The sequence below is a fragment of the Agelaius tricolor genome, unplaced genomic scaffold, assembly GCF_023055355.1.
Source record: "Agelaius tricolor isolate 1412-34295 unplaced genomic scaffold, bAgeTri1.0.p SCAF_20, whole genome shotgun sequence".
Classification (NCBI taxonomy): domain Eukaryota; kingdom Metazoa; phylum Chordata; class Aves; order Passeriformes; family Icteridae; genus Agelaius; species Agelaius tricolor.
In genome coordinates, this window is record NW_027269280.1 from 1,709,791 (window position 1) to 1,723,095 (window position 13,305).

Here is a 13,305-nt window from a genome sequence, read left to right on the forward strand (position 1 = left end):
GACAAATGTGAAATAACACTTCAAATACTGAGTGATGTTGAACACAGCATGACCTCCACTACCTTAATGCAGCTGAGCACATTCTAATAAAACTTCATTTAGCTTGCAAGGGATTTTCCAGATCTGTATTTCCAGAGCATGCTTTGCTGGGTTTTTTTTGCAGAGCTGTATCACAGACTGTGCAGTGTCACTGACTTTATCACCCTGTTTTCTCTCCTCATCCAAACCAGTTTATTTCCATGTTTCATCAGAGCTGTTTCATCAGGCCTAGCCCTGTGAGCAGCAGAGAAACTCAAGGCATTGATGTTCTTACTTGCTGCATACAGTGCAATCTTGTCATTGTCCTTGTGCTTCAGGAGATTCTCTGCATAGTTGAGGCGGCTGCCCTTGAACCACTCGGGGATCTCTGCGATGCTTTTGGACGTATCCACCACCTGAAAGGAACACACCATCACTGCTGGGCCACTCCAACAAAACTGCTTTTTCACAGCACTCTACAGAAGTCAGCTCAGCAGCTCCAAGCTCTCTGCAGACCCTGTTAGGCAAGAATCACTTCTCCCAGCTCACAGATGGCAAACAGACACTGATCCTGTAATTAGAGGCCTGGAAAGTTTAATTATTTGTCAACTGTCACATGCAAACACGTCATTACAACAAAACCAGGGAAAGTTCCCTGCTGACAGTTCTACCTTTGGACCAGCCTTTAATACACAAGTAAAACAAACTATGGGGACTACACCCAGAGCAGGAGATGCACACAGACCTCAGGGACACTGGGGGTTTGCCCCTGGGAACACCCAACTGAGCTACAGCACACGTGAACTCTGTGCCAGGCCCCCCAGCCCAGCTCCCTCTTTGGGGGTGTGAGCATCCACCCTGCCCCTCCACCAGTCACAGGGCACAGACACCAACAGCAGGAGCTCACACAATAGTAATCCAAAAGAATTCATTGTAGAGTCAAATCTAACTGAAGAGTTCCAGCTCTTTATTCAACTTCTCTTTTTTTGAGGATTAGCAGGGCCTAACAACCTAATAAACCTGTATTAAGTAACTCCCCACTTAGGACTAAGACATGCAAGGAATTGAAAAATGCATTGAAAAATAATCAAAAATATAGCCAGCTGAAATAACTTCTCCCATCCTGAATAATTAAGCATCAAAGTATTAAACCCCTTCATAAAGGGTAAGGTAAGACTAACTTTAATAACACTGATAGATAAAGAGCCCCTCAGCATTAGCCCAAGGTCTAAATTCTTTCCAGAATGTCCCTCTGCTTAGTGATTCAGCTGCTCAGCAGCACATTTCTTTGGAGATCTTTAAATAGAAACTTTATTTTACAGCTGTGTTTTTGAAAGCTTCAGTTGATACCCGCAGGTTCTCTCTCATGGATTGCACATACATTACAGGAACAGCATTCCTTCAGCCCAAGTGAAAGGCTCTTCTGAAAGCCCAGCAAGCCCCAAAATGCATCCCATTCCAGAAAACCCAAAGGTTTTTGCTTTCAGAGCAGTGTATGTATTACTGGAGGCAATCTTAAAATTAACTTTTAAGTTAAAACTCATGTTGAAGTGCACTACTGCATTATTTTATTTCAAATGTATTTTCTAAAAAAGGGAGCTCAGATTTCTTTGCACCTAACAATTGGCAAGAACTGAGTTATAACATCTATATCCACTCAGGCTGCACAAATGATTTTTATACAACCACACATTACTGCAGCAATTTAGAAGCTGCTCTTAAAACTGACTCATTTCTGACTTCCTCAGCTTGAAGAAAAGTGAGCAGAATGTTTTCAACATTTTCCAGGACAAGTTCCAAAATAACTGGGTTTTTTTCTGAAGAGGAAACAATCCTTCACAGAGTTTCCAAGAGCTGCACTAGCCCAAGGAGCTGGAGTCACACCCCAGTATTCCCACAGGTAACACCTGGGACTCCCAGTTAAGCTCAGTCTTTGGTGCTTTGTGAGATGAACAACCTGAGAGGCCCCTGCACAGCACCAACAGCTGTCAGGGGCTGCTCATTCAGACACATCCCTCGTTCAAAAGCAGCTGCTTTGCAGTGCCAGTGCTGCCCTGCCAGCACAGCTCTGCACACTGAATTCCTCTGTCTGTGTCACAGGTGACACAGATGTCACTGCCACAGAGCAACATCAGCACATCTACATCCTGCACTCAGAACCTTTACCAGGATTAAATAAAATCCTGGCTGCTTTTATTCTGTGCACACAAGGTTTTATTGTTTTTCTTAGAATGACCTGTGGAAGTAGAAGCTGTTTCACTGCTTGAGAACAAAAGAGTCAACTCAAAATGTTTAATTTTTCATAAAAAATTTTAGCCACCTCCAAACAATGTTTACTTCCAGCAGACAGCCAGGATCAAGCTGTAAGACTTCAAATCAAACTTTTCATCCTTCTAGGCACCAGAGACCAGCTCAGTCACTCTGACAGTTCCCAGAGTTTGAGTTAAACTTTACATTTTCTGTAGATGCCAAGTGTTGGCAGTGCTCAGACCACACACCTCAAAGCAGGCTAGCTCTTACACTCCTGCTGCATCCTCTCCTCTGAAGGGTGGGTCACAGTAAATGAGACACCTGAGCACACAGTGCCATGGCAGGAAGAACCACTTGATCTACCTTATCAGTACAGAAATCAGTGAAACAGGAAAAGGCAGAAGAAGCTTAGCAGTCCCCTCTGCAGGACTGCCAGCACTCTGAGGGGTCTGGAACAGATGGACTCCAGGCATTAAGGCAAGTCCAGTCCTCCCTGCTAAATCCCAGGAAGGTTCCAGTGCATCAAGCTGTTCTAGTAATTAGCCCTCAGATGGAAAAGCACAGGGGGATGTTGATATCCTACACCAGGACTATGCAAGGGCTCCACTGGCAAGATCTGCAGAGTCACCTTTCTTCCACAGGAACTCTGTGGCACTGCCTGGTGTTCCACCCGTGCCTCTGTTCAACCACTACCATTTCCTCAGAGATATTTCAAGCCTGCACCTGACTGCAGAGCTTCCACAACCAGTCCTACAAAGCCAGAGGGCAACACTTGTGTTTATCAGGTAAACTGACTCAGGGAAGGCAAACATGGACTTGACAGAATGCCAGCAGGTACAAAACCAGGATGATGCTCCCTAAGGCAGAAGGCAGTGCACTGGCAGACTCCCCATGAGCAGCCAGGAATGACAAGGTGTGCAAGAGCACGAGGACACTACAGCAGAACTGTTCAGGACAGCAAAACTCAAGGGTTTCACTGCCCTAAAGTGTGCCAGCAACAGAACAGCACCATCCACCACACCAGGAAATGCAGGACTAGGCCAATTCCTTGTATCACTTCCCAGAGTTCTAAGAAGAGGTCAAAAGGTTGATTGTAACATCAGGTTATTTCCCTTTGAGTTGCACTTGCTGCAAGATAAGCACTGAACTTACCTCATCGTAGAGGCGAGAGCAGAGGATGTTACTGAACTTCCAGAATTCTGCCCAGAAGTCTGAGTAGGACTCCACTGACCACTGGTACAATTCATCATAGTTGGCTGGAAGCAATAGATATGTGTCAGCATTGTGAGAGAATGACAGGGGTCTACACAAAGCACAGTTAGGGAAAGCCCAGATAAAGAAAATGTGTGGCTAAAACAATTAGAAAGATAAATCTGACCCCAGAGTGGATCACCTCTGCCCAAAGCAAGTGACTACAGAACCAACAGAGTCTGCCTGGACACCTGAACAGATGGCAGCACTTCAGCTGACTGCTATGAGCCCCTGGCCACCACAGAGACAGTGACCTTTCCTAAGAACTCCCTGCAATACCTGCACACTGCCCTCCCATCAGTGCAACTGAAGATTAAACAAGTCCTGCTTGTTGACACTTGCTATCTATCAACAGGACCCTTTCACACAGCAAGAGATAAACGAGGCTTCCTGACAAGGGACATTTGCTCTGAGGTGCCAGTCTGGGGCCAAAGCACTCTGACAGCTCAGGGACACAGAGATAGAGGCACTCTTTATCCAGCTGTGGCATCAACAACACTGCCACAGGAAGCACGGCTGATTTTTGTGAATATGAGGTCTGACAGACTGCAGCTCTCCTTTTCATGCTGAAACAGCATGGATGAAGTCAAACAAGATGTTCACTAGCTAGATATTAAGACCATGGCCTGTCATTAAAAACGTGCAAATCAGCAGTTTCAGTCTTCCCTGATAGTGAGACACATGAAGTAAGCTGAGGCATGCAGAGCAAACCCCACAATTCAAAGTGAATGCTGAAAATTGTGCAAAGCACTTCTAGGTATGAATAACTGAAGCCAATTCTCACTGCAAGCTTGGAAGTGACACTTCCTCATCATGTCCACAGTATCTGAAGCTATGCCAGCAACCAATTAAATGTTTCTGCCATCAGTGACAGTAAGTTTCCTGCTCTGCCAACTGTTCCCTATTTGATGCTTTCAGCTAAACCACTCAAAGGCATTTTCACCAATTATCTCTGGTTTTTCAGCCTGTTAACCAGCCAATTGCTGCAAAAGTCATCTTGGCAATCCCTTTCCTAGAAGGAGACCATCTTCCAGCTTTTTAAAAGAAAAATATTCAAAACCATCTCTGCACTGTTACTCACACTTAGCCACTGCTTATCTGTTTCCCTACAGTCTGTCCTTTCCATATCTTATTCCCACATCAATCCTTTCCATCAAAGTGAGATTATCCCCATGCTATTATTGATAGACAAGGCAAAGGCTCTTCTATGTAATGCAGATTTTATCCACACATTGCCCAAATCCCAGCCTCTACACACCCTTTTTACACCCCAAAGTTACCCATCACTATCCTCTACTCCACACTTCAGCTGCACAGAGACAAGACTTGACACAAGAGGAATTCAAATTTCCATCTCCTCCCTTCAAAACCCAATTGCACGACCTGCTCCAAATCATTTGGTACATGCAAGGAGCTACAGGTCACTACTAATTTGGTTTCTTACAGCACAAACAGTTCGTTCTGGTTTGTCTATACAGTTTGTTCCAAATAAGCTTCAGCATGCAAGTCCTTCAGGGTACAGGCCTATTACTCAGCAATCAAACTGATTTTTGTGACTGCATTTTGTTACTGCATTTCCAAGGCCCAGCAGAGGCACTGTCTAAGGGACTACATTGCCCTCAGCTCTCCTCTGAGTCCACATCTTAATGCTGGAGAGCATCCATTCTTTGTTGTGAATAGCACTCATGCCAACGAGCACCAGTGCAAGCCTAATGGAAGCTGACAAAGGTTTCTAAATATACACAGGAATCTACCTTCCAATAGAGAAAGCCACTTCCAAGTGGGATGAAAAGAGTTCTGGTTGTTTCAGCCATAAACACAGGCAGCCCATCTGAAACTACATTTGCTCTTGAGTGTCCATGCACCAGTTACATCATTGCATTCAGGAGTTGCCTAAAACCCTGGAATAACTTGCTTCCCATCCAGAAGAAGAGTTAAGACACTACCCACCTGGATTCCAATTAGAAATCACCACATCCAAAATAAAGACCTGGCTTACCCACACAGTAAAGAAGGTAAGGAAATGTTTCCTAGACACAAACTGCCAGAAGCACTATTGACACTTCTCCCACTCCAGAACGCACCTGCCCACACCACTGACACCATCATAGACTCAGAAACTTCCAAGCCACTTGCCAAAACTACTCCTTTCTCCCTCCATCAGACAAATGATTACAGGAGAGCTACACAAGAAACTTACACAGGCCCCAAATACCTAGAGAGAATGATATAAAACTAACTAGTCAGAACTGAAAGGTTTGACTTGCACATGCACTGAAGTTGACCAAGCCCATGACGCAGCTGAGCCCCCAGAGCCAGCACCACTGAGCCCAGAGAGCCCAGAGACATGGAAACCTACAGCCAGCACTTATGGAAAAAAACAACACTGAGCTGGAAACACCTCTGGACATCAAACCCCTGCCCAAAGCAGGCCTCATTTCAGAGGCAACAGGCTGTTTCCAAGTCAAAGAACCACACAGGTATTTCTGATCAAGCACAAAGTAAGGATGGCAGTTCGAGAGCCATAGAAGATTCATAGCAACTTCCACCACTGAACAAGCTTGTGCATCACCATTCACCTGCCAGTATACCTGACTAGTATAAGACCCATACGCTCCACACTGAAATGACCATAACTGCACTCTCACACGCCTGTGTTGCTGAAGTGTCGCGCTAAGGCTCACACTCACCTCAGCCATGGCGACAGTGATCCCGCCTTCCCCACATCCCTTTAAAACACAAAGTGACTTCGGTGCCGCTGCCGGCCGCAGAGCTGCCCGCACCCCGGGCGGCTCCGCAGGCAGCGCTGCCCGGGCCGCCATCCAGCCGCAGAGCAGGCACAGATAAGGCTGTTTGCCTTTCCCATCCGTACATACCTGCACTCCAGCGGATGCTGCCCCGGAGGCCTCTGGCTGAGGCTCAAACAGAGCATCCCTCCCGCAGGTCTGTGCCCACGGGGACCGAGATCGGAGCGGCACACGGATGGGCCTCACGGTGAGGCCACCCCGGGGCTGCAGCGCCTGCCGGCCCCCACAGCCCGAGCACGGCCCCGGGAAGCGCCCGCCCGCCCCCGCCCAGCGCTCACCCAGGCGGAGCCCACAGCTGCTGGCCACGGCGGCACGGAACCGGTCCATGTGGGTGTTGCGCTTCGTGTCGGGCTCCCACATCACCTGCGACTCCATGATCTCGGGCTCCCGGGACATGGCGGCGGCAGCGGAGCGAGGCGAGCACCGTCTGTCCCACAGGCACCCTCACGGCCCCAACCACACCGCTCCCACCGCGCCCCGGCGCTGACTACCGCCCCTCCTCCCTGCGCACGCTTTAAAGGCGGCGCCGATCGCATCACTCCGTAACCTTCCGCCGCGGAGAAAAGTGCGGGGCGGTGCGCCCCGCCCCGCCGAGGGGCGGTGGGGACAGAGGGACAGCAGGGACAGAGGGACATGGGGACAGCGGGATGGGCGGGCGGGGACGGCCCGGGCAGCGCCGGGGCACCGGGAGGAGCGGGCCGTGCGGGATGAATGGGGAGCGGCCGCCCGGAGAGCCGAGAGCCGCCGCGCGGTCCCTGTCACCTCTAAAGGTCACCAGACGGCCCCGGGAGGAACCATCGCTCCGCGCTCCTCACCGCATCGCCGCAAAAACACCGCCGCTCTGATTGTTTATTTTTTTCCCCAAGGAGGCCTGAAGAAGTACCAACAAGTGTCTTTGAGCCAAAAATGAGGCAAGAAAAGCGTTTCTCCGTGGCCTCGCCATCCTGGCTGAGCTTGTGTAATGCTCCCAGCCTACACAGCTTGCGCCTTGGATTAAAACTTAATGTTGCTGCTCTGCTTTCTAAATGTGCACTTTGCTGGTGACCATTGAGATTTTGCAGCAACAAATTTCAGCCGGGAATCGGTGGTAATAAAGCACTTCATGTGCAATTCACTGCCAATCCGTGATCTTTAAGGGTCTTTTAGAACCTAAAGGAGTCCACGATTCACGGTGTACCCATGCTGCTTATGTAACTTATTTTCAAGGTCATGGTTTTGCTTCTAATTCATGGAAAACTCAAAAACGGGAATTTGATGGGAAATTATGCGGGCATACGGTATATGAAAGTAAAATAGGTGTAGTAGATTGTATACTTGTTCTACATGTCATTTAGATTTTTGTGCTACCAGAATACAACTCCTTTATTAAATCTGAAGGCCGTGGAAATGTGATTTAAACAATCCACAATTTTTATTTGCATCGAGAAAGACCTTACATCTGGTGTATTTTTAAATAACTCTCCCCAGAGCCTACAGGACTCAGGGAGGCGAAATGGGAACACGTTATCTGCCCAACGTGCCTCCCTCGCCTTGGCAGCACCCAGAGGTCAGTGGAAGTGTGAAATCCGTGGCCGGACACCTGCCAAGCACAGAGATAAGGGAGAAGGCAGCACAGGAGCTGCAGTGTCCAGGTCCCAGAGGGTTCAATGGCCTGGGGATCCACAGCCCGTGGTGGGGAAACTGCCTGGAGAATCCATCTTCCTGCAATCTAAGGAAGAGAGAACTTATATTGTTTGCCTGCATGTCGTGTAGCAGTGGATGCACCCACACAGGTTAGCGCTCTGTTAGTGCCATAAACACTTCACAACCCAAAAGGGGCAGTGGGGTTTTGCCTCAGACCCCCGGGCAGCCCCTCTGCACCATTCACCCCAGTGATGAATGTTATAACAATGAACAAACAGCCTGGCCTGCTCTGGGCTGGCTTAAGGCCGGGGGTGGGACAGGTGGAGAATGACACCTCAGCAAACACCTGCTAGATGCCCTCTATGGTTGAGGCGCTCCTTGTCAGGACTGGAAGCAGAGCTGTAATTTGCCATTTTTACTGAGGGGGTCTCACCTCAGGAGTGTGGGGCTGCCTACTGACCCCAGTGCTTTGGTGAGGCCGCACACGAGTCCTGTGCCCAGGCTGGGCCTCTCCGGTCAGGGAGGACATTGAGGGGCTGGAGGGAATCCAGGGAAGGGAATGGAGCTGGGGAAGGGTCTGGAGCCCCAGGAGAGGCTGAGGGAGCTAGAAAGGGTCTGGAGCCCCAAGAGGGACTGAGGGAGCTGGGAAGGAGATGAGGAATTCCTGAGGGAGCTGTGAACGGGCTGAGCCTGGAGAAAAGGAGGCTCAGGGGGGCCCTTGTGACTCTGCACAACTCCTGACAGGAGGGGACACCCGAGGGGGATCGGGCTCTGCTCCCATGGAACAAGTGATAGCACAGAGCCTTAAGCTGCACCAGGAGAGAGGTTTAGGTTGGACATTAAGAATTTTTTCCCACAAAGAGTACTTAGATACTGGAATGCATTTCCCAGGGAGGTGGTGGAATCACGGTGCTTAAGGACACATCTGACATCATGGCACTGAGGGCTCTGGTTTGGATGACAAGGCGGTGTTTGGGTGGCAGACGGGCCCCCATGCTCGCAGCAGCGTTCCCCACCCAGCCATGCCGTGACTCCCCGCCCCGCCCGCCGCCGCCGCGCCCCTCAGGGCCGGGCGGGCCCACGCTGCGGACGGATCCCGCGCGGCGCACCGCGGCCCGCACGCCGCCGCACCTGATTGGCTGCAGCGCGCCTGGCCCCACATCAGCCCAGAGCGCGCTCTCCTCGCGGCTGGCCCGACGGGGGAAGAGCCGACGCCAGCAGGGACCAATCAGAGCAGAGGTTTCTCAAGCCCTTCTCCCCACCGACCAATGAGCGGCCGGATCAGGGGGAGGTGTGCCCAATCAGAGGAGCGCTCTCATGCGGCTCGGCGGGAGGGGCGCGGTCCCTCGGGTCCCCTCAGCGCCGGGGCGGTGCTGAAATTGCCCGTTTTAGCATCAAAAAATCGATTCGGCTGGCAAAGCCGCCTGAGGCCATCGATTCCAGCCTATGACTCAACACCACCCTGTCAACCCGACCACGGCGGTGAGCGCCTCATGCAACCTTTCCTGAAACGTCTCCAGGGCCGGTCATTCACCCACCTTCCTTCCCGAGCAGCCACTCTAATGTCTAAAATACCCTTTCTGCTAAATATTTCCTCCTAATAGCAGCGGCAAAACTGCCGCTTTCTCCCACCCAAAGTAAGCTGTACTCCTAAAAGAAAATGAGCAGCTAAATCACCTGAGAAGGGACCCAAAAATCCTCCCGCTGAGATGAAAAAGGTGTAATCTATAAAGGACTGACCCGGTTACAGCTCAGCGACGAAGGGGAATGATGGATTTGCTGATAAAACTGGGCTTTTGGGAAAGCCTGATAGCACTTTCTCCCTTATTAGCAGCAGTTTTACTCTTGTATCCTTACTTAAGAGGGGGTTGTGCATCCATGTTCCCTGCCTCCATTCCAATTTTCCCTTATCCAAACGAGTTTTTCCCTCTTTCAAAAGTGACTTTGGAAAAATCAGAAGTAAAAGAAGGAAAATTAAACAAACTTTTAATGAGAAAATGGGCATTAACAGGACTGCACTGACTATTGCAATTAAGTTTGGAGACTAGATTAGGAGGAGGAAAATAGCCTGAATGAGATTAACTGGAGTTGCCCATTTCCAAATCTTTTTAAGCCTTGCTTTATGCCTGCTAATAGTAATAATAGGGTAGAAATGAAATAATGTTTTCTGCCTCAGATTAGATTAGGGGCCATTCTAAAGAATTATGCTGTTGATGGCATTACCCCACTGAGGGCTCTGAGGTAACCTGGAGTCACCTGCAAGACTAAACTGATGAAATGCCAGAATCTATGAGATAAAAGTTTTGTAATAATACCTCAGGGCAATCTCTGCAATATGCCAAGACCTGACCATGATCCCTTCAACCAACAGCTGGATTAAGACATCTAAAGATTTTGGAAATTAAAAAAAAATCCTATATTCAGAGCATCAGCCAGCTGGTTAATGAGTCTGGATAGGAATAAGAAATTCCTGGCTTATTTCATATCTGCAGCCTCTATATGGTGTCAGGAGTACAAGCAACCAGAATCAAAATCAAAGGTGTTTGGAGAAGGAGAAAAAGAAATAAAAGGGAAAGGAAAAGGAAAAAAAGAAGAGGAAGAAAAGAAAAAGAAGAAATGAAACGTTGACACATTGCAAGAAAAATCTCATGGGGAGGACATTAAGGAAAAAAGGCCTAAAGTGACAAATGGCCATAAAGAGATCAGCTATGACAGCTTGAGGCTGTGAGATGAAGCAAAGACAGAAACATGAGGGTCAGGGAGGTTAGGAGCTGTAACATCAGCTGGCTTTCTTTAAGGCCATGCCACTTTTTTGAGCATAATGATGATTTTAAAAGAGAGAACCCTGTGATCTGCTAAAACTCAGACTCCTAGAAGCCCTCAATTTTATCTAAAAACTGTTCAGATTGTTGTTAAATCCCTATCTCCGAGTGAAACAACTTAGAGAGTTTTTGGTGCAGGTGAGGAAATGGAGAAGCACACTCATGCCTCCTTCTGTGCAGTGAGACCCTCACCAGAGCACCTTTCCAGAAAGCTCCCAGCTCTCCTCACTGAGAAGCTGAGTGTGGCTGAGATCTGTGTTTCATGCCATGATGCAATGTATTCTTTGAGCAGACACTGTTTCGTTTATTTAAACGAGCAGGGTGAAATAGCACATAATTTCATAAGAGCTGGGCATTTGTAGAGATAAACTCACCTGAAATGGGCTCGTTGAGACAGGCCAGGGTATCAATAAAATGCCAGGAATTTTCCCAAATTGTCCTGACCTCGTGCAAAGGGCAGCCACTACCACAGGCCTCTGGAACTCTGTGGAGAACAGATGGGAAGGCACAAGAGGCACTTTGGAGAAGGGATGTTGAGGGGATTCCTCCACAGAAATTCACACAGAGAAATAGGAACGTTCCCAAATTTGCACAAACAAGACCCACTGGATCATAAACAGCACAAGGGAAGGCCATGACAACTGGAAACAAAGCAAAGAAATATACCAGGCACAGAAAACAGCACTGATTATCATCAAGGTTTTTTTGTATCGTGTAACTTGCAAGAAATGCCCCAGAAGCTGACATTTAGTGTGGAATTGACAGAAACCTCCTAAGAACCTCCAAAATATCATCAGTTACCAACCTGTTCTGGGAGAGCATGAGGCTTCAGACTGTACGCAGGTATCAACAGATCAGCAAATCTTAAATGAAAGCAAAATTTATAAATATATAAAGCATCTATATCCTGCTGAAATCGAATCCTAAGTACCTTCCTGGATGGGGGCCCAACCCCTTCCAGGGCCAAATAGAAAACAATGCTGAGATGTCCAGGCTGTTCTGCTAAATGTGAAAATAAGTGCTTTAGCCAGACTAAAACTGGGAAAAAGGCCATGGCAGAGATGTCTATATTCTAAATGTCTACTCAGCTAGCAGCCCTAGGCTGAGCTACACGGTTTAAACATTCAGAAACTCCAAGAACATGGAGTATAAAATCAGGTCCTGCAGTCTCTCCTCATAAGAGATGCTCCAAACCCCAAATCATCTTTATGGTCTCTGCTGGACCCTGTCCAGCAGCTCCTTATCTCTCCTGTGCTCAGCAGCCCCGAGCTGGGCACGGTGCCCTGTGGAGGCTGACCTAGAACAGAGGCCAGGCAGAGTTACAGAATAAAGCAGGGATTTATTAGAAGGCCTCCATGGATCCACCTTGGGCAGCACGAGAGCCCAGCCAGGGCTATACACCCAAAAATGGTCACAGAAAATAGGACTGGTCAGGGGGTCTCACAGTTTTGTAAGGTCTGCTCCATTTACATATTGGAGTTAATTCTCCAGTTATAGCTTTAGATTATGAAGTCCCATGCTGCTTGTTTTTCTCACTTCAGTCCACATTGTTTATGCTCTTGGGCCTGAGCTTTGGATCAGTTGTCCTTGGTCCCCAGATAGAGAAGGAATTGCTTTGTCTCCCTACTCTGTGAAGAGACCTTACTAATATAAAGCCCAGACCTACACCCTAAAGCAACACAAAACCCGAAAACTATAAAATCTAACCCTGTGGCACCTGGCACAGCAGCTGTGTGTGGTGGAGCAGTGGGGTCGGACCCCGTGAAAAACGCCAATCCCTTGTTTTTAAAATTTTAAAAGTTTAATAGTGATAAAATGGTTACAAAAATAGTAATACAATTACTATTTATTAGAGTGTTAGAGTATATTTAATTAGAGTAACAATAATTTGGACAATTTGAATTAGGACAATATGAGACAATAGAAACAAAGAGTTATGGACGTCCGGGTACCTTTTTCTGGGCAAAACAAGCCCAAAGAAGGATGCACGTTAACAGAGGATTAAAAACAATAACCTGTGGCATATTCATACATCTCATCCATGATGCATAAATTCCACTCAAACACAGGATTCTGTCTGGTCACTGTCAGCTTCTTCCTCTGAATCCTGACGGCGTCGTCCTGCCCCAGTGAGGTGGGAAGAAATTAATTTCTCCTGATAACGGAGCAATAAATTCTCTTTCTCTGAAAAATTTAGGTATCCTGTGACTGCCATCTCACTGCGAGCCCTTTCTTTAGAAAAACAAGTATCCTACATAGCATAACTTCTATTTTAACATTTTGTTATAACCTAAAACTATATTTAACACACTACTTAAGAGAATCAATACAGCATTACCTTCTAACACGACACGTATCATATTTATTTGATTATTTGCGAAAAGCCGTTTATAAAACACGCGTTTTTCCAAAACACGCGTTTTTCCACAGCCCCGCCGTGCCGCTCTCCGCTCTCTCCCCTCAGGGCCGTTCGTCCCCGTGATTTCCTCCCGCCCGCGGCAGCCCCGCCCGCGCGGCCGCAGTTGCGGCGCGGG

General features: G+C 48.1%; 1 protein-coding gene across 1 annotated transcript in view; it reads right to left on the minus strand.

Moving 5' to 3' along the window:
• Positions 1 to 6,842, minus strand: part of AACS (acetoacetyl-CoA synthetase) — a 36,661-nt gene extending 29,819 nt beyond the window's left edge. Inside the window, exons 1-3 of the mRNA XM_071444947.1 lie at positions 6,605 to 6,842; positions 3,421 to 3,524; positions 314 to 434 (exon numbers count right to left, since the gene is read on the minus strand). Coding sequence (XP_071301048.1) covers positions 314 to 434; positions 3,421 to 3,524; positions 6,605 to 6,722 — 343 coding nt within the window. The 5' untranslated portion in view covers positions 6,723 to 6,842. The remainder of the gene's footprint in view (positions 1 to 313; positions 435 to 3,420; positions 3,525 to 6,604) is intronic.
• Positions 6,843 to 13,305: the final 6,463 nt, after the last annotated feature.